At 37.0% G+C, this 17,375-nt stretch overlaps 2 protein-coding genes across 9 annotated transcripts; one reads left to right on the forward strand and one right to left on the reverse strand.

Moving 5' to 3' along the window:
* Positions 1 to 941: 941 nt before the first annotated feature.
* On the forward strand, positions 942 to 12,411 carry LOC128878005 (cationic amino acid transporter 2). 6 transcript variants are annotated; one of them, XM_054125755.1, is made up of 13 exons: positions 942 to 2,174; positions 2,233 to 2,352; positions 2,623 to 2,801; positions 7,402 to 7,648; positions 8,106 to 8,390; positions 8,864 to 8,968; positions 9,738 to 10,116; positions 11,096 to 11,235; positions 11,307 to 11,409; positions 11,502 to 11,650; positions 11,718 to 11,884; positions 11,963 to 12,071; positions 12,141 to 12,411. In XM_054125755.1, exons 1-13 carry the CDS (start codon positions 2,120 to 2,122, stop codon positions 12,266 to 12,268), a joined length of 2,166 nt encoding a protein of 721 aa, XP_053981730.1. In that variant the 5' UTR covers positions 942 to 2,119; the 3' UTR covers positions 12,269 to 12,411. The 6 variants fall into 6 exon arrangements, with proteins under 6 accessions (XP_053981730.1, XP_053981726.1, XP_053981727.1 ...); XM_054125751.1 differs by lacking the exons at positions 942 to 2,174; positions 2,233 to 2,352; positions 2,623 to 2,801 and adding exons at positions 2,966 to 3,525; positions 3,971 to 4,086; positions 4,678 to 5,247; XM_054125752.1 differs by lacking the exons at positions 942 to 2,174; positions 2,233 to 2,352; positions 2,623 to 2,801 and adding exons at positions 2,966 to 3,525; positions 3,993 to 4,086; positions 4,678 to 5,247.
* LOC128878003 (transcription termination factor 2-like) lies at positions 12,275 to 16,261 on the reverse strand. 3 transcript variants are annotated; one of them, XM_054125743.1, is made up of 10 exons: positions 16,162 to 16,261; positions 15,903 to 16,077; positions 15,695 to 15,819; positions 15,396 to 15,620; positions 15,152 to 15,315; positions 13,710 to 15,024; positions 13,278 to 13,621; positions 12,928 to 13,095; positions 12,649 to 12,848; positions 12,275 to 12,570 (listed from the first exon to the last, which is right to left on the reverse strand). In XM_054125743.1, exons 2-10 carry the CDS (start codon positions 16,067 to 16,069, stop codon positions 12,423 to 12,425), a joined length of 2,856 nt encoding a protein of 951 aa, XP_053981718.1. In that variant the 5' UTR covers positions 16,070 to 16,077; positions 16,162 to 16,261; the 3' UTR covers positions 12,275 to 12,422. The 3 variants fall into 3 exon arrangements, with proteins under 3 accessions (XP_053981718.1, XP_053981719.1, XP_053981720.1); XM_054125744.1 differs by having other exon boundaries at positions 15,903 to 16,074; positions 16,162 to 16,186; XM_054125745.1 differs by having other exon boundaries at positions 15,698 to 15,819; positions 15,903 to 16,221.
* Positions 16,262 to 17,375: the final 1,114 nt, after the last annotated feature.

Below are 17,375 nucleotides of genomic sequence, written 5' to 3' on the forward strand. Positions count from 1 at the left end.
TTATGGGTTTAAACATTTTTACTACCGATTCATACATTGTTGATAAGCGTATACAATTCATAAAATCACACCTTTTTACGATTTCCTTGTTCGATACTTGTAAACATTTAACATTTATAAATTTGAACATTCTTACAAGTTTTTTTATATACATTTGTTGTATAAATTTGATTAATTTACCCAATTCAACAACTTTCAGTTACATTTGTTGCGCGATAGGTATAGAAATTAATTTTGTATCTGTCTAAGGTAAACTTACCATTTACTTATGTTGTTGTAGAATAAATATTTTTCCTTAAACTATACTTAAACTATACAAACGATTTAATCTCAAGGTACAGAATTCATTTCTACATCTAACATACAGTGGGTGTAGAAAGTATTCGTACACTGATCAATTTCTAAAAAAAACTATGTAAAATTGTAATTTATTAACTTATTTTTTATAAACAATGACATTCTACATATTCTCGGAAATCTCTAGAAGACATAGATTAAAAAGAAGTAGCTATTTATGTAATTTGCTAAATTAACAAGAAAAATAATACAATTAATCGATAGAAATATTGAAACAATAAGTATTCGCATAACTGTTTAATTTTTAAAACTTCGTTAAAAAAAAAAAAAGAAATTTACATTAATTTACAAGTATATAATACTTCCTTCGTGGGATTTCCTTTTGATTTTATAATTATCGTAACTCTTCTAAGCATTAAATTAACTAAATTATTAGTTATTCGAAGTGGGATCTTTTTCCATTTCTCTATTAGAGCAATTTTTAAAAGTACTTTACTGAAAATTTGCTGTTTTCTAATTCGTACGTATTCCTAATAAACTAATGTGTTTAGGTTACAAACTCTACAGTAAATGGTTCGTCATAAGAATCGTAGAAATACTTATTATTTCTATACTTTTATCCACTTTTCTCATTTTTTTAATTAATTTCCCAAATTATATTAACTAGTAAATATTGTTTGGACTATATCTATTTTAGAGATTTCCGAGAATATGTAAAATATCCTTGATTATAAAAAAAGAAAGTAAGAAACTACAATTTCACACAAAATTTTTTTGGGAAATTAATCGATGTACGAATACATTATACACCCACTGTATATCAACTTTACGAAAGTAAACATTTCTGAAATCAATGCATAGTCTGTTACAACCAAGTAACTTTAATATCAGATTATTAATATTCATAGATGAGGGCTGCGATTCGATTCTAAGCCGGTCGACCGGAAAGTCTGTAATCTAAGTTTTAACGCGCGGGTCAATAATACCTCTGAGCTATTTTTAATAACGAGACCGTGCACGAACTTCTCGCATGCTCATGAAACGCTTGTTAAAAACGTGTTTATATTCGTACTTAGTATGGAATGAGTCCGACACATTAAGCTGAATGCACGTTCTCCTATTTCAATCAAATAAAAAGTAACCAATTGTAGTCAGAGATCTTGGTCGCTATTTTAGCTCAAATTAGAAGGATCGAAACCAGTGCAATATGTAGATTATTGTCTCGCGAATAGTTTTTCTGTTTTATTTCAATTCGTACTAAAAATGTTTGCATCGATACCATGTGAGAATTCGTTTGAATCTTGCAGCACGACATCGTCAGTCGTGCCAACAATGCAAATGTGATTACTTCCTTCCATGCAGTGCTGTAGCTAAGATTTTTGGACCCCTAGACAAACAACCACATATTTTGGTTCTGTTATCTTTATTAAAGCCATGTGGGATAATCTTCAACCATCTTTCTTTGATCGACTACTATAATATTATCGACATGCTATAATATTGATATAGAACTTTCTCAGTACCACTTTAGACCGTATACAATTTTGATCGATTTCAAACGAGAAATAATTCATTCATTGTCTTTGAAATTATATTATTGTCATAGCGCTATAAATTGAGCAATGTAAGATGGCTAAAATACTTTTGAAGGTTGATCTCCCTTCTATCTGTCATCTCAAAGTCGAGCAGTAGGCACTATACTTGACTGATACTTGATGGTACTGAATTGTACTTCAAGTTGCTTCTAGTTTGTGGTCGCGTCGTTTCTCATGTTTTTGTTTTATATCGTTTCTTTTTTAAAGTGAATCAAACTTACTTCAAGATGAAGCTTCGAAGACTTTGTTTGCTGTTTATCGTCGCGTGCTACTTGTCCCTTAGTATGTGTGAATGAAATCCGTTTTGAGGAGCCATGTGATTATTCGTAAATGTTTTTAGGCCACGCCCTGGAATGCTACGTGTGTACTAATCAAGAGGGTAACAGGGAAAAGTGTTTAAAAAGTACAAAAACTTGCGAACAAGGTCAAGATGCCTGTTTCACGGAAATCAAGTGGGGAAGTGAGTATTGCTCTAGTTACTGTCATATCAGAATTCGCGATTGAGGTTATGTTTACATCACTCGATGAGTAATGAACTTTCATTCGTTCAATGAGAAATGTAATTTCACCGTATGATTCACATTGTAATTCTTAATGAACGAGTAGTATATCATTTATCTTCAATTCGTCAATATTAATTTTTATCTCGATGAGAATTTTGTCCGTCTTTGACAACAACCGTGAATATATTTTTTATTCTATAGATACCACCTGTCGTTATTATTTGTAGGTACACCATATTGGTCGCAAGGCGCGAAGAAACAATTTTATGTTTCCAAAAGGTGTTCCACCAGGAAAGAGTGCGAAAGAATAAGACAAGCTAATATGAATGATTGCACGTACATATGGTACCAAGACTGGAAATGTTCCCAATGCTGCCAAGGAGATAAATGCAATTACTATGTTATTGTGAGTAGAAGTTTCGGTCGACATCAATATCTTGAATTAAACCCAATTATAAAACATTCGCTTTATCCTTTTCAGTCTGGTGTCAGGAAAGTACAAGCACACTGGGTAACAATCATGGCTGCTTCGATATCATTGTACACCCTATGGAGTAGAATGGAATGACATTTAATTGCATAAAATAGAAACACGATTAACGATATTTCTGACCATTCGAACAAGAACGTTCTTTAAGTACAGACTGAGCAAATAGTTTAATCAATACTTATCTCAGTCTCATTGCGTATTTCAGTGCTGAGTACAGCAATTACCTTTACGATAAACGTTTAGTTAGCAAACTAAACGTAGTTAAATGCAGATAACGATGCAAACCATTTTGCATTATAAATGCCGTCCGTGTCGTTTGTATAGTCCAGTATTAAGATAAAAAGTAGAACGCCTTAGAGTAATGGAGGAGTTGAATCTAATCGCTTTGTTGTCGAAGTTCGCCGAATATCCGTCCAGAATAAACATTTACAATAACGTCCGTCCAAATAAACATTTTGTATATTTTATAAACGTAAAGTTTATCTAGTTATGTATATGTTTTTTATTCGGTATTACATGTAATACGCGAGTGTACGTGTAACACACCCTTTTTTTAAAATAAAGTTTATATATATCATCGATAAACGATAATATATCATCGTTAATAATACATCATCGTTAATTTATACGTGGAATACCGGTAAGTAAATGTAATGAAAATTATTTTGCTATTTATTGTACGTCTAATAGTAAATCGTGACTATTATAATTTCGAGTAATGTATCAAAAAATCCATAAAAATTAAAATTGGTATTCATAAATTTCTTCGTGGATTTACATTTTCAACATGTTAAAAGTTTTCTTTTTCTAAGAAACGTTGGTTAAAGTAATGTTTGTTTTTTATTATTTACAAATAATTGAAGTGCCAGTATGATAAGGAATACATATATCTGTTTAAAACGAGCATTATTTAGGATTTAATATCGATCAATTCGAACAGTTATACATCGAAATTTTTTCGAGAGAATTAAATTGTTGCAAGTCCGTGTCACAGAGGTGCGGCTACAAACGTGACAGCATATCTTTTATGGGAGATTTACGTGTCATTTTAGTCTCTTAGAGGATAATAATCGATATCTGCACAGATAAGAAGAATAAATTGTTTAGGAATACCAGAAAGAGTTTGCGTTGTACAGTGTGCATGGACGTTTGCGGTTGCATTCTAGGACGAAGAACTATATCACATAAGCGGAATTAAATCGTAAGTGATTTCTTTTTTAAAATAGGTAACTGTGAATTCAGCTTAATAATCATATAAAGTGAAAATTGTAAGGACAAAATTGTAAATTTGCATGTAACAAAGACGATATCCGTTCGAACGTTCTCGCGCCAAGTGCGCTAAGAATGTACACATAGTTGCTACATTTACATACTAAATGTACATAATTGACAGATTCCTTAGTTGCAAATGAATGTTGACGTCAAGTGACCAATTAGCGCGATGTCATAGAAAAACACGAACTATCCGTCTCAAAGAACGTACTTAGCTTTTAATGTTGAAGTTAATAGTTTCTCTTCGGTGTTTCTTTTCAAGAATATATTATTCAGGAACGTAATAGTTGCAGACAATTGATTGTTAAGAGAATTTTTGTTTTTAATATACAGCCGAACATTTGCTGCGATGATATGGAAAACAGATGCATACTTCAATAACTTGAACACTTTTCTCGCACTAAACACTTACAAAACTGAGACACAAAAATTACTCTTTTTATTACTGATTTCATAACTGCGCGCACAATTGAATTTGCAACACGCATAATCTGTTTACCGTGAACAATATAATTGGCAGATTTGTTGGTTGCAAAGACAAGTTGACGTCATCCGGTCAATTACCACGATGTCAAAGAAACTTTTGTGCGGCACAGGAACAAAGCTTATCGAGCCCGTGATCGATTATATTAAAGTTCCACCGCTCGTGCTGGACGAATGTATTTCTCCATCGTTGGATGCGAGTACGACACGACTTGGCCCGCGTAACGAGGAAAACTCGATTAAAGAAAACCGAAAGAAATCGAATAAGGGTTCGCGCTATCTAAACTTATCGCGAAAAATCAACAAAATAAAAGAACGATTGTGATCGCAACGGTTAAAATCAACATTATAAGCGGTTGACCGATATAGCTACCAACTTGAACGGTTCTAATCTACTCGCGGGGCGAAGAAACGATTCCGTCCAATTGAACGATTCAGTTTGCTCGCACTCGACGGGCGATCTTTGAGCTTGATTTAAGGACATTTTAATTATTGTGCTGCTTGTAGTCGCGAACCGAATGTTCAGTTTCTGACCGGTCATTTGTGCCTTGTCCAATTCACGCCCACGGATCGAAGAATTGATTCTTCTTTGACTACGCTTCACATGGTGAGTTGATAGAAAAAAACGCGACGATTTTATGGAAATTATTCCCATTGAATCGAGCACCGATAAAATGGGCTTCGTTTTGAGTAGCGTTGGGACCGCAGCTGGGGTCTCATGTTGAATTATTCGTATTTGAATACTTGTCGAGTACGAAATACACCAAGTATAACTTACATGAAAATTTCCAAATTGTCTATACATTTGTTGTGAAATTACAAACTGAGAAACGAAATTTAAGCTTAAGTTCATTTCTTGTAAATAAACTACGGATGTTTGTGCAAAGTCGTATTTTTATATACGCATATGAAAACCAGAAATTTGAATTAGTGCACTATCTTTTTTTATATTCCATATATCTTTGTATACTTTTATATACTTTCACTTCTCATAAATGTATAAATATCCGCGTCTAATTATAAACTTTCCCGAGTATTCTATAATACAATCTTGTTGTGAAAATTTACGTTCAATCAATTATAGTTTCGATTAGGTTGTGTTTCAAACTAATCTTCATCGCGGAAACATCGCCGATGCATTGCTGATACCTTCGTTCAATATTTATCGAGAAACTTAAAAAAGTTTTAATATTTTTTTTACCGACATACTCGCCATGCGACCAACTTGTTTTCTCTCTCGCTGGAGATGTCAGATTGCTCGCGATAATCGAAGATAAATAGTGGCGGGTAGAGTTGATATCATTGTATCGTGAAATTGATGTATTTGAATGATTAAATAATCTAATAATAATAATTAAATATCTAAATATTCGAATAGTGATGTTCTACTATTCGAGTAGCGACATTCGAGTGCTCCGATAGTCAAATAAGTCGATATTCGAGTGCTTAACATTCGAACAGTGTTATCGAAGTACTCAAGTATCCTAATAATGATATTCCAGTTTCTCAATAAATATACTCGAGTATTGGAATTTTTTTATATCGAATACTCGAGTGTTCTGCTAACAATAATCCAGTGCAGAAGTAATCCAATAAATATACTTGTATGCTAGAAATTTCTTATATTGAATACTCAAGTATAGTCGCTGGTAGGGATCTTGTGAGGTCGTAACCGAAACATCAGTTATTGTTTTATTGGCACAGGTAACTGATCCCTACAGTTACATGATAAGACAGGAATGACGCGGCTCTAGGTATACATATACAGGGTGTCTCAAAAATGTTGTAACACCTTGAAAGAGGTGGTTGGGGAGGTGATTTGAAACAACTTTTTCCTTAGCGAAAATGTTGTCCGAGGCTTCGTTGAGGAGATATGAACGAAAAACACTGACCAATCAGAACGCGCGTATACCGTTGGAGCGGCCGCGGTAGCGAAGGCTACGCGTTAGGCGGCAGCGTCAAGGGCCTTCGATGCACGTTGAGTCACTTGTTGTTCGCGTACAAGCGCGGCCGCTTAGCTCGTAGCCTTCGCTACCGCGGCCGCTCCAACGGTATACGCGCGCTCTGATTGGTCAAGCTTTTCTCTTAATATCTCCTCAACGAAGCCTCGGACAACATTTTCGCTAAGGAAAAAGTTGTTTCAAATCACCTCCCGAACCACTCCTTTCAAGGTGTTACAACATTTTTTGGGACACCCTGTATATATGGCTACGTTGCACCCCGAGGCCCCAAGACTAAATATCTTTTGTTACGAGTATCTCGGATTTGTCCAAACTGTGAAAACCAAAAACTTTTACCAAAACTACCTACAACAGTATTTTCAATATAATTAGACAGCTCTCGAACACAAACATTCATTTTCAGTCAATCAGTACGATACTAAAGCGTTTTGGTGTACGAATTTATATTCTGTGCACTTTACTTAGTGGACTGTCTAGCCAAAATTAAGAAACAATATTAATTGTTGAAATGAAAAATAAACTTATTGAAATATGTACTTCCTAATTGTGACATCGTACGTTCCTGAACGAAAAGTCTAGCTCTATCCTTGTCTGAAAGAGTGTCAGATTACTAATTGCGGTCGGCTCAAGTCGTAAAGATCGATTTCCGATCGATTTTACGACCTCAGAAGATTCCTACCAGTGATCATACCTATACGAAGTTTAATCGAACATTGAATTATTAAACGAGTTACAACTCTATTTTTGTAGGTATAGAGTTATTCTGTCTAAAAATACTGATTGTAACATGATTCTTTCAGGTGCACAACATGAAGATCAGGGTGCTTCGAGGCCTGCACAAGGCTTTCACGCGAAAGAAAGAAATGGTATTGGCCGAAGACACGAAACTCGCGAGGTGTTTGTCTACGTTGGACCTCACTGCTCTCGGAATCGGTTCAACCCTCGGTGTTGGTGTTTACGTCCTCGCCGGATCCGTTTCAAAAACCACTGCAGGTCCGGCTGTGATAATCTCTTTTGCCATCGCAGCGATCGCGTCCATGTTCGCAGGTATGATTCGGAACTATGTTTCTTCGTATGACTTATTCGCCAGGTATTTCACAATTTCAAATACTAACACAAAATAAGAAATAATAGTCGCTTGATTGCGCAATGAAAAGTGTTTATTGCTATGCAATTGGCAACCAACACGTGTATTCGTTAATAGGGGCATAAAATTTTATCCTATAAAATTGACGCAACTTTGTTGCGCTTATTTACTTTAATCCAATCGATACTTTATGCGCCTGATACCATGCAGTTATCATTAAATAATTTCTTACAGAGTATTACACACTTTATCTCCTTTAAATCAAAGTTATACGAAACCGTTCTTATCTCGTCTACTTGGAAATTACTTTCATGCCATCATGTAACGATCGTATCTAGTAATCGTTGAGCGAAGTCTGTAACGAGAAACACCTGGATACGATATTCCGACGAACCGATACTCTGATTTCTTATCTAGGTCTCTGTTACGCGGAATTCGGTGCTAGAGTACCACGTGCTGGATCGGCCTACGTATACAGCTATGTGACGATGGGCGAATTCACAGCTTTCGTGATCGGTTGGACCCTAATTCTGGAGTACGTAATCGGCTCAGCGAGCGTGGTGCGTGGTCTGAGCACTTACGTGGACGCTCTGTTGAACAACACTATGAGGAACGCGTTCGAATCAGCGGCTCCTATCGACGTTAGTTATCTCTCCACATATCCAGACTTTTTCGCCTTCGGGGTGACGTTAATTTTTTCTGGTAAGGAATTACCATCGACATCGCGTACACAGATCGAAGCTTTCTACGTATCAGTTTACGATTACGAAACTGTGACGTACAGATCGATACCTACTCCTATTTCTTATCGAGGAATTATCGGCAAATAAACTACCACCGTCGAAAGTACGATTAGAGAAATTGGTCTAGTTTTCGATTATCAATATACTGCAGATTTTATACGTTTGTGATATAAACTAATATAATAAACCCATGGAAAATGAAATAACAATATTATTGTATCGTAGAATATATTCAACCTACACTGTACAATATGTTTTCTATAGTTGTGTATATATCTATACGCCATAAATGCATAAAATCTGCAGTCTACTTGTGTAATTTCAAATTTTGTTAATACATTAATACATGAATTGAGAAAATGTAGGAATATTTGTAAGCCCGAGGCCATGGATTTTGTTAAAGTTATACAGCAATTGAATCTTCTGCCTCAGCTGCGCTGGCGTTCGGAGCAAAGGAGTCCTCGGTGGCGAATAATGTCTTCACTCTCGTAAATCTCATGGTAGTTCTTTTCGTGATAATCGCTGGATCGCTCAAAGGTAATTTCATCTCATCGTGAACGATGCAAAGTTAACATTGGCAGCTGAAAAGAATGTCTCTGAGTGGTACGCTAGGCTTAAATAATTCTTTTCCCTCCTAACGTAGGGGGAACAAATCTCCAAACGATCGTTCAAGAAATCATCAAGCTTCACAAACGTGTATAGTATTTACTCGTTAAGAGCTCGGAAGCTAACGTACAGGGTGTCTATGTAAACGTTTGAAGGATTCAGACTCCTTAATCGACCGTTTGGCGATGTCGCTCTTCTAGCTCGCGAGATCCTAACGAATAAATGCTATATATCGCAAAGTACGACGCCATTTATACAGGGTGGGGCAATAACTTCACCTTGACTATCTCCGTTAATTATAGCCCTATTAAGAAACGTGTCGCAACAAAGTTGCACTGTTTAGAGGTGCACTCAACATAGTACACTACCATTCTGAAATCGTCTCAACAGCGACTGTTACATAATCATCTTTAAACGAACAATGATGATTTATGAAAACACTAATGACCGCGAAATGTCATAAATAAGTGACCCTGCGCAAAATTATGTTCTACCATTACAAGTGCCCCTCAAAACAGTGCAACTTTGTCCTGACAAATTTGTCCGCTGATAAAGTTAAACAACATTATTGCCCTAGCCTGTAACAGGCACGTTTTCTATACCATGAAAACTCATCGTTTCCTTGCCAGCTGCCAACGATACACCCGAACACTCCTGGATTTCACCTAATCGACTTTCGTGTAACATCTTACGTTAAAAGCTGACGTAACAAATTGGAAAACGAAGCCTACGTGCACCGAGACGAATTGCGATTACGGAACCGGAGGATTCGCGCCCTACGGCATCGGTGGCATCATAACCGGCGCAGCGACGTGCTTCTATGGATTCATCGGTTTCGATTGCGTCGCAACCACCGGCGAGGAAGCGAAGGACCCGCAGAGGTCCATTCCCATAGCGATCGTTGCATCCCTGACGGTCGTTTTCTTGGCCTACTTCGGCGTCTCCACGGTGTTAACCATGGTTCTTCCGTATTACGAGCAGAACTCGGACGCCCCGTTCCCTTACTTGTTTGACAAAATTGGTTGGAGCTGGGCGAAATGGGTCGTCTCGATAGGTGCTATATGCGGCCTGTGCGCAAGGTAATACGCATAAATAGCGGCTGTAATGTCTCGCAGACTTTTACTGTATTGTATTGTATGTATATGATGTAAGAAGTTGCAAAGAAACGTAGCAACAACATTAACACGTTTACTGCCAAACTGATACTCTTAAAAATTTCTATTGTGATTAAGTTTTGTTTCTAGACTATTGGAGGCTACATAATGAAGCATTTATTGTGGTATTTATTTTTATAACTTCATTGAAGTTTAAGAATTTAATTTAAATTTATTTTTCTTTGTTACTGAACATTCAAAATTAATTTTGTTTGTTCTTCAGTGAAAAGCACCGTCACCCATATAAGGGTGGCATGGCGATCAACGTGTTAAGCGATTACTTAGACTGCGGATTTGATGCATTTATTACGTGTAATAACATAAAAAAAATATGCATAATTATATTTAGCATGTATTTATTATACAGGGTGTCCCAAAACTCGGGGAGGAGCCGGAAATGGGGGGTAGCTGAGACGATTCTGAACAACAATTTCCTTTGCAAAAATGTCGGATGGGGCTTCGTTAAGGAGATATTAAGCGAAAACCTCGACCAATCAGAGCGCGCGTAGACCGTTGGAGCGGCCGCGGTAGCAAAGGCTACGCGCTAGGCGGCAGCGTCAATGGCCTTCGATGCACGTTGAGTCACTTGTTGTTCGCGTACAAGCGCGGCCGCTTAGCTCGTAGCCTTCGCTACCGCGGCCGCTCCAACGGTCTACGCGCGCTTTGATTGGTCGGGGTTTTCGCTTAATATCTCCTTAACGAAGCCCCATCCGACATTTTTGCAAAGGAAATTGTTGTTCAGAATCGTCTCAGCTACCCCCCATTTCCGGCTCCTCCCCGAGTTTTGGGACACCCTGTATACACAGTCTATATCATAAATGCACAAAAGTCTAGCGATTTCTTTTCTCTATTCAATTCCCTAATTAGTTGGATAATCAAATCGAATTTGTGCTCTTGTTCGTAGCTTATTAGGCGCGATGTTCCCGTTGCCACGAGTGCTTTATGCGATGGCTTCCGACGGACTCATATTCGAATGGATGGGAAAAATCAGCTCACGATTCCACACACCTCTGATGGGCACCTTTTCGGCGGGTATTCTCACAGGTTAATATTCCTTGCTTGTTATCCCTCGTCTCGCGTTTTCTTCATTTAAAAACATTGAAAAACTGTTTCAGGCGTATTAGCAACGATATTCGAATTGACTCAACTGGTGAACATGATGAGCATTGGAACCTTACTCGCTTACTCGATTGTGGCAGCCTGCGTGCTTGTACTTCGGTAACAACAAATAAGTCCAACAAGATATAAAAAAAAAAATATTCCACAGAAAACCTGTTAGAATTTAAACGAATACCCGTTAATTGTTCCAGATACGAGGAGAGCGAAGCTTACGAGAAGAAAGATGACCGTGATCCAAGAACCTTGAGGTTCATAGGAAACCAACTAATTAACGCCAATAAATTAAAACACTCTACAAAATTAACATCGCAAATCGTGACGTATCTCGTCGGATGTTACTGTAAGTATATTAGTTTTTTAATTAATTGTGTTGGATAAATCTCATGATACTCGTATTTATTTTTTAGTAATTCTATGCATCTGTGTTGGTGTCATACTTTCAATGTTTTCCGGCGAAGTCACAAAAGGAGAAACTGCAGTCGTCGTCCCACTCGCTGTATTAATACTTGCTTTGTTAGCTAGCCTCACATTTATATATCTTCAACCAACTTCTGGAAAGAAGCTCGCGTTCTCGGTATGTAATACTCGATTGAAATATTTTTTTTAAATCGAACGTAAAGAGACAATATAAAAACGCGCATGTATATTTTAGGTTCCATTGGTGCCGTTTCTACCAGCACTTAGTATCCTTGTGAATATATACCTCATGATGATGTTAGACAGGATGACATGGGTGCGATTTTTAATTTGGATGGCGATCGGTAGGTAGATCGATAGATCAAAGATTGTAAAATAAACCACGATGTAAACGAATCTCTTTCTTATTGCAGGGCTAGGAATATATTTCTGTTATGGTATTTGGCACAGCAAAATGAGGAGAAGGGAAAGCATAAAGCCAAACGACAACGGTGTTAATAAAGAAACAAAGAGTAATAGTAATTTTCCACGACTCACATGACAGTAGTTTCTTTTATATTTTTTATTCTAAATATACGTTTTACATAATACTGAGCGCCTAATTTAAAAAGAGTCGGTTGACTCGAAAGCGGTTTAAAAGTATTACAACGACATTTTAAGCTAAATAAATTATACGCGTAAAAAAGGGATGAAAATTAAAGACCAAACAGAGATTTGAGATCGTTGAGGGTAAGTTTCGAGGCGACGGAAGTTTTACCGCCGCTTAGAACATTTTGCGCTATTTCCATTTTCTTCTCTTGCAATTGCTTGATGCGCTCTTCTATCGTATCTTTGCAAATAAACCTAGACAAAATTCGAGAATAAAGACAAAGTTCTCGTGAATCGGTAATATCAAGATATAAAAAAACTCGAGCCACTTACTTGTATATGGAAACGTTCTTCTTTTGCCCGAAACGGTAAATCCTATCTTGTGCCTGCACTTCCAGTTGCGGATTCCAGTGAATATCAATTAATAATAAGTGATTTCCACCTACTAAGTTCAGTCCAACACCTCCAGCAGTAAGAGAAAGTAATAATATTCTTGGATCTCTGTTTGGAGAGTTAAATGAATCCATTACACCCTGTAAATATGTTCCATACGAAATTAATTACACAGATATTCATTATTAAGAGCGAAGGATGAATATTTCATTAAAGTACCTGCCGATCCTTGATTGCCACGTTGCCCGTGAACATACTAAACGTGGCACCTCTTATCGAAGACAAATACGACGCTACAATTTTTAACATAGACGACCATTGAGATACAATAATCAATTTATCGTTTTTCTCTAAAATTTCTTCGACCTTACTAAGTACCACTTTCATCTGCATTCAAAATAATACAATTAAATAAATGTTATGTTTTCCGTAATATCATTGGGGAAATTTTATTGGAATCGTTTAAACAAATCATTGGTCAACCACTGTATATAATTAAGAATAATTTACGAGTAATTGTTAATCAATCATGTATAATATAATAATACTATAATCGTATAATCACTCACCTTGGAACTTATACGCTCAGCTTTAAAGACAGGATTCTTGGACGTGAGTAAATTTGTGGTTACCCTATGATCAATGCCTATCTCCTGATCATTTTCATTTTTGTTATCATCAGAATCTTGCAACGTTATATTGTTCATTTGTAACAATATGTTTGAATCTATATTTTGCATATCCATTATTCCACTCTCCATCATGTCTTCTTGGTCCAGCATCGAATGAATAAGGGTCGGATGAACGCAAATTTGACGTAATCTCAACAACAGGACCAAAATTTCGTGAGCCTTAACGTCAGCGTGTAACGATAATAATTTATTCTGCGCTTTTGTGAATTGAGTATTCTTGTCTGAAAAAAGATCACGAAAAATTATGATGATTTAGAGGATCAAAAACAGCTTCTGATATTTCATATAAATTGCCATCGATACACGTACTTGGATTCGAAAGAAACGCCGGTTTATCGTACGCGCCGCTAGCTAAATCATCCATATGATCTTTCTCTGCTCTCTGCGATAGAAATTGAGCGAACAAGGTGCGAGAATAAATCAAGACTTTCTCGTATACCAACTGCTCCTGCTCATCGAGCTCTACAATTATTTCCTCTATCATTTTATCGGGTAAACATTCTAGCTCGCCCTTATCTTGGAGCTCTTGTTTCGTTCTCCGCAACATTAGCGTGTCCATCACGGTTGCTAATCGTTGACGACCAGAGTGATCTTTGTTATCTACCCAACGTTTCCAAACTCGTAGATCGTCGAAAGGCGTACATTTGAGGAACTTCAAAATCGAGTATAAATCCATTTCCTTATTCTGAATAGGCGTACCAGAGAGTGCCCACCGTTTATTCGCCACGAGACCGCACACGGCTTCGGATGCCTGACTTTTATGATTTCGAACGACATGCGCCTCGTCGAGTATCACGCGGTCCCAATGAATTCTGTACGTTGTTGATTTGGTCTTATATTCACGGCTTAATATGTTGTATGTTGTAATGACTACGTCGTTTCTCGCTAATCTCTTCGGCACAGTTTCTCGGTTGGTACCATGATAAACCTCGATGGAAAGCAAACCTCGTTTGCACCTGTTGAGTATTTCATTTTCCCATTGCGATAACAGAGATGCTGGGCAAACTACGAGCGTACCCCCTTTATGTTTCACTGCTGTTTTATAATTTGTCCATTCTTCGTCGCTACTATCCTCCGTACTTTTGGATTTTTTCGCAGCAATGATCAAAGATATCATCGTTAAAGTTTTACCCAAACCCATATCATCTGCGAGAACCCCACCAGGGGGTCTCTGTTGTTCTCTCCACATTAACCAAGCCAACGCGTGTTGCTGATGAGGCATTAACTGTACTTTCAAGCCCTGTGGATCATCTGCTCTCTGTTCTTCGGTTGGTCTAGCTAGAAGAGACCCATGTAAATCTTGTATTCTATCGACTGTTAAAGCTAATTCCTTATTCAGTGTTGCTTGAGCTCTTGCCCCGAGTTCTTTCATTTCTAGCGATGTTTTCAGTTTTGTCGGTATGCTATTTATGTCATGTTCGGAATCTAAGTCACTGGTATACGTTAGCTTGTGAGTAATGAAGTCTTTTTTAACGAATTGTACATCTTTATCTTGCTGAGTTAAAGGCGTATTTTCCAATTCAATCGCGATCTCTTCTATTTCTTTTTCCTGTGCCATGATACTCTGGCGCAACCTTTCACCTTTGTCTGGTAGTAAATCAATATTACCAGTGTCTAACAACAACTGAAAATACAAAATATGTAGATTCTGAAAGAAGTCTTGAAGAATCTATTTTTTTCAACTTCTTTATTTGAACAAATTATTTTGAAGGAGAATAAGCACATCCATAGATGAATTTGAGTAAATTTACCTTCGTCTTGCTTAGCTGATTCTGCAAGTGTTCCATTTTACAAATAAGAAGAGCTCTTTTCTGTGCAACCATTGGGTCTATATTGCCAACACCAATTTCTTTTTTTGCTAGTGTCACTGCAATTTCTTCAGGTTCTGAACTATTTTTATTATCTGTGTTCAAATCTGTAAATCAATTCAATGTTGATTTAACGAATTGTTTATTCATATCTCTGTCTTGAAAAAATCAGTATTAAAACACAAACTGGATGACTGCTTAGACTGTTGTACATTTCTTCCTTCATTGGGTGTATGCGTACTCGTGGATGATGTACTGCCATCTTCATCTACTGTATTATTATTGTCAGATTCATTGTTCAGTGAGATATTACTAATATCCATAGTATTTATACTGTTCATAGTGATATCAAGGGTTTTACTTTTCTTCTTTGTTTTCTTACTCTGTGCAGTAATAATTTTTTCGCTGCCATCTATAAAACAATACAATAAGAATATCGAATCCATGTCATTTACAATGTTATTATAATTCACTAAAATATAATACCACTTGAATTACTATAATCTGGATCATCCTCATTGCTATCACTGCATGATGCATCATTTTGGTCTTCATTGTCAGAATAATCAGGAATAAACTTCCTAATTCTATCCCCATTGGATGGTAAGGACCTAAACGTTAATGAAGAAAATTCTAAGAAAAAATAAACCTAAAACAAAGCTTAACGAATGATAGCCTTAAAAAGTTTACTTACGTTTCTGGGGTTATATTTCTAGAAATGTTATTGCTACTCCCACTGCTCTCGATCACAAGGAATTGCTCTTTTCCGACATTATCAATATCCTCGTCACTATCAGAAATGACAACGGAATTCCCATCCGCACGAGGCGAACCACGAAACCAATTATAACTTTCATCCATCCGAGCTACTGTCAATTTTAGTAATTTTACTTGATATCAAGGAACTGCAAAATTCCACATAGGATAATATAGAAAAAAATTATTAAACGTACTTATCGTTTATTCTAGATGCGAAGAAAGTTTAACCGAACTTTTCAAAACTGATAAATATGGCGCGAACATAAATCATGTAATTGGTTAGTTTAGCTTAGAGACCCTCCAATCAGAGTGATCACGAAATAACGTGAAGTCGGGTATTTTAATAAAATCACTAGGATTGTAAATCAGTGTTTCGATTCGTTTAAAATTTATTAAAATGAGTTCGTTTACAGCAGTGATGGGCAAAACCCAAGGGTTCGAATAAATCTGAAGTTTGCCAATATGTTTGTCTCGTTTCTTCTGTTGAACATTTTCCAAAGAAGGAAACGAGAGAAACACATCGGCAAACTTCAGATTTATTCGAAGTCTAAGGTTTTGCCCATCACTGGTTTACAGTCTCACACGTGTTATGTTACTATAAGGTGGTCCTAGTGAGTTTACTAAGTACTTTGTCAACAGGATGGAAGTTATTACACTCTTGATCCTTATTGCGCGCCCGAAACGAATCACCGTTCTGCTATCTAGGGACGATGGTGAACATTAATTTATTTCTAGGATAGATAGATCGCGGAATGCAACATCCTAAACAGTTGGTAACAGTGAATTACACTGCAGGTGAATTCCCTTCTTTTCCATTCACTTCTTGATGCATTTCACTTTCATCTACCTCCTTTTCTTCGAAGATTTTCCTTCAACTCCCTTTATTTCCTGGTACCTTTCGCTTTAATTTCCCTTCATTTCTTTGTAAATTTCCCCGTCAACCACCCTACATTCCACCTTCCGCCTTCCACTTCCTCATTAACTGTAGTCTCAGGTTCAACCTCAAGTTCAACCGTAATACGACTTACAACTTTCTTGTCCCATCGTAAGTGGCTGACAGCGCCAGGGCAACACCAAACATCTCCTAACACACCACGTGACACTTGCAGATACCTCCTCACAACTCCTGACACCTCCTAACATCTCCTAACACGTTCTACGATCTTCTAACACACCCACACACTTCCTAACACCAACTGATTTCCCTTAATTTCCCTTCATATCTTGACAAATTGTTCATTAATTTCCTGGCACCTTTCCCTTTAATTTTTCTACTTTCCTTGGCCACCACCTCGCTCATCATGTGATCCTGTTACACAATTTTGAGCGGAGTGATTTGCAACATTGTTGCACCTGCAACTTTGTGGAATTCCCACGGGAATCGATTTGCAACATTGTTGAACTGGCA

The sequence above is a fragment of the Hylaeus volcanicus genome, chromosome 6 (genome assembly GCF_026283585.1).
Source record: "Hylaeus volcanicus isolate JK05 chromosome 6, UHH_iyHylVolc1.0_haploid, whole genome shotgun sequence".
NCBI classification, from domain to species: domain Eukaryota; kingdom Metazoa; phylum Arthropoda; class Insecta; order Hymenoptera; family Colletidae; genus Hylaeus; species Hylaeus volcanicus.

Excerpts from the sequence above, each read along its gene's own strand:
- LOC128878005 (XM_054125755.1), top strand. The coding sequence starts at position 2,120 with ATGAAGCTTCGAAGACTTTGTTTGCTGTTTATCGTCGCGTGCTACTTG. Across the intron at positions 2,175-2,232 it reads CGCGTGCTACTTGTCCCTTA|GCCACGCCCTGGAATGCTAC; the intron begins GTATGTGTGAAT and ends AAATGTTTTTAG. Across the intron at positions 11,885-11,962 it reads GAAAGAAGCTCGCGTTCTCG|GTTCCATTGGTGCCGTTTCT; the intron begins GTATGTAATACT and ends TGTATATTTTAG.
- LOC128878003 (XM_054125743.1), bottom strand. The coding sequence starts at position 16,069 with ATGGATGAAAGTTATAATTGGTTTCGTGGTTCGCCTCGTGCGGATGGG. Across the intron at positions 13,622-13,709 it reads GGCGTTTCTTTCGAATCCAA|ACAAGAATACTCAATTCACA; the intron begins GTACGTGTATCG and ends ATCTTTTTTCAG. Across the intron at positions 12,849-12,927 it reads TGGCAATCAAGGATCGGCAG|GGTGTAATGGATTCATTTAA; the intron begins GTACTTTAATGA and ends ACATATTTACAG.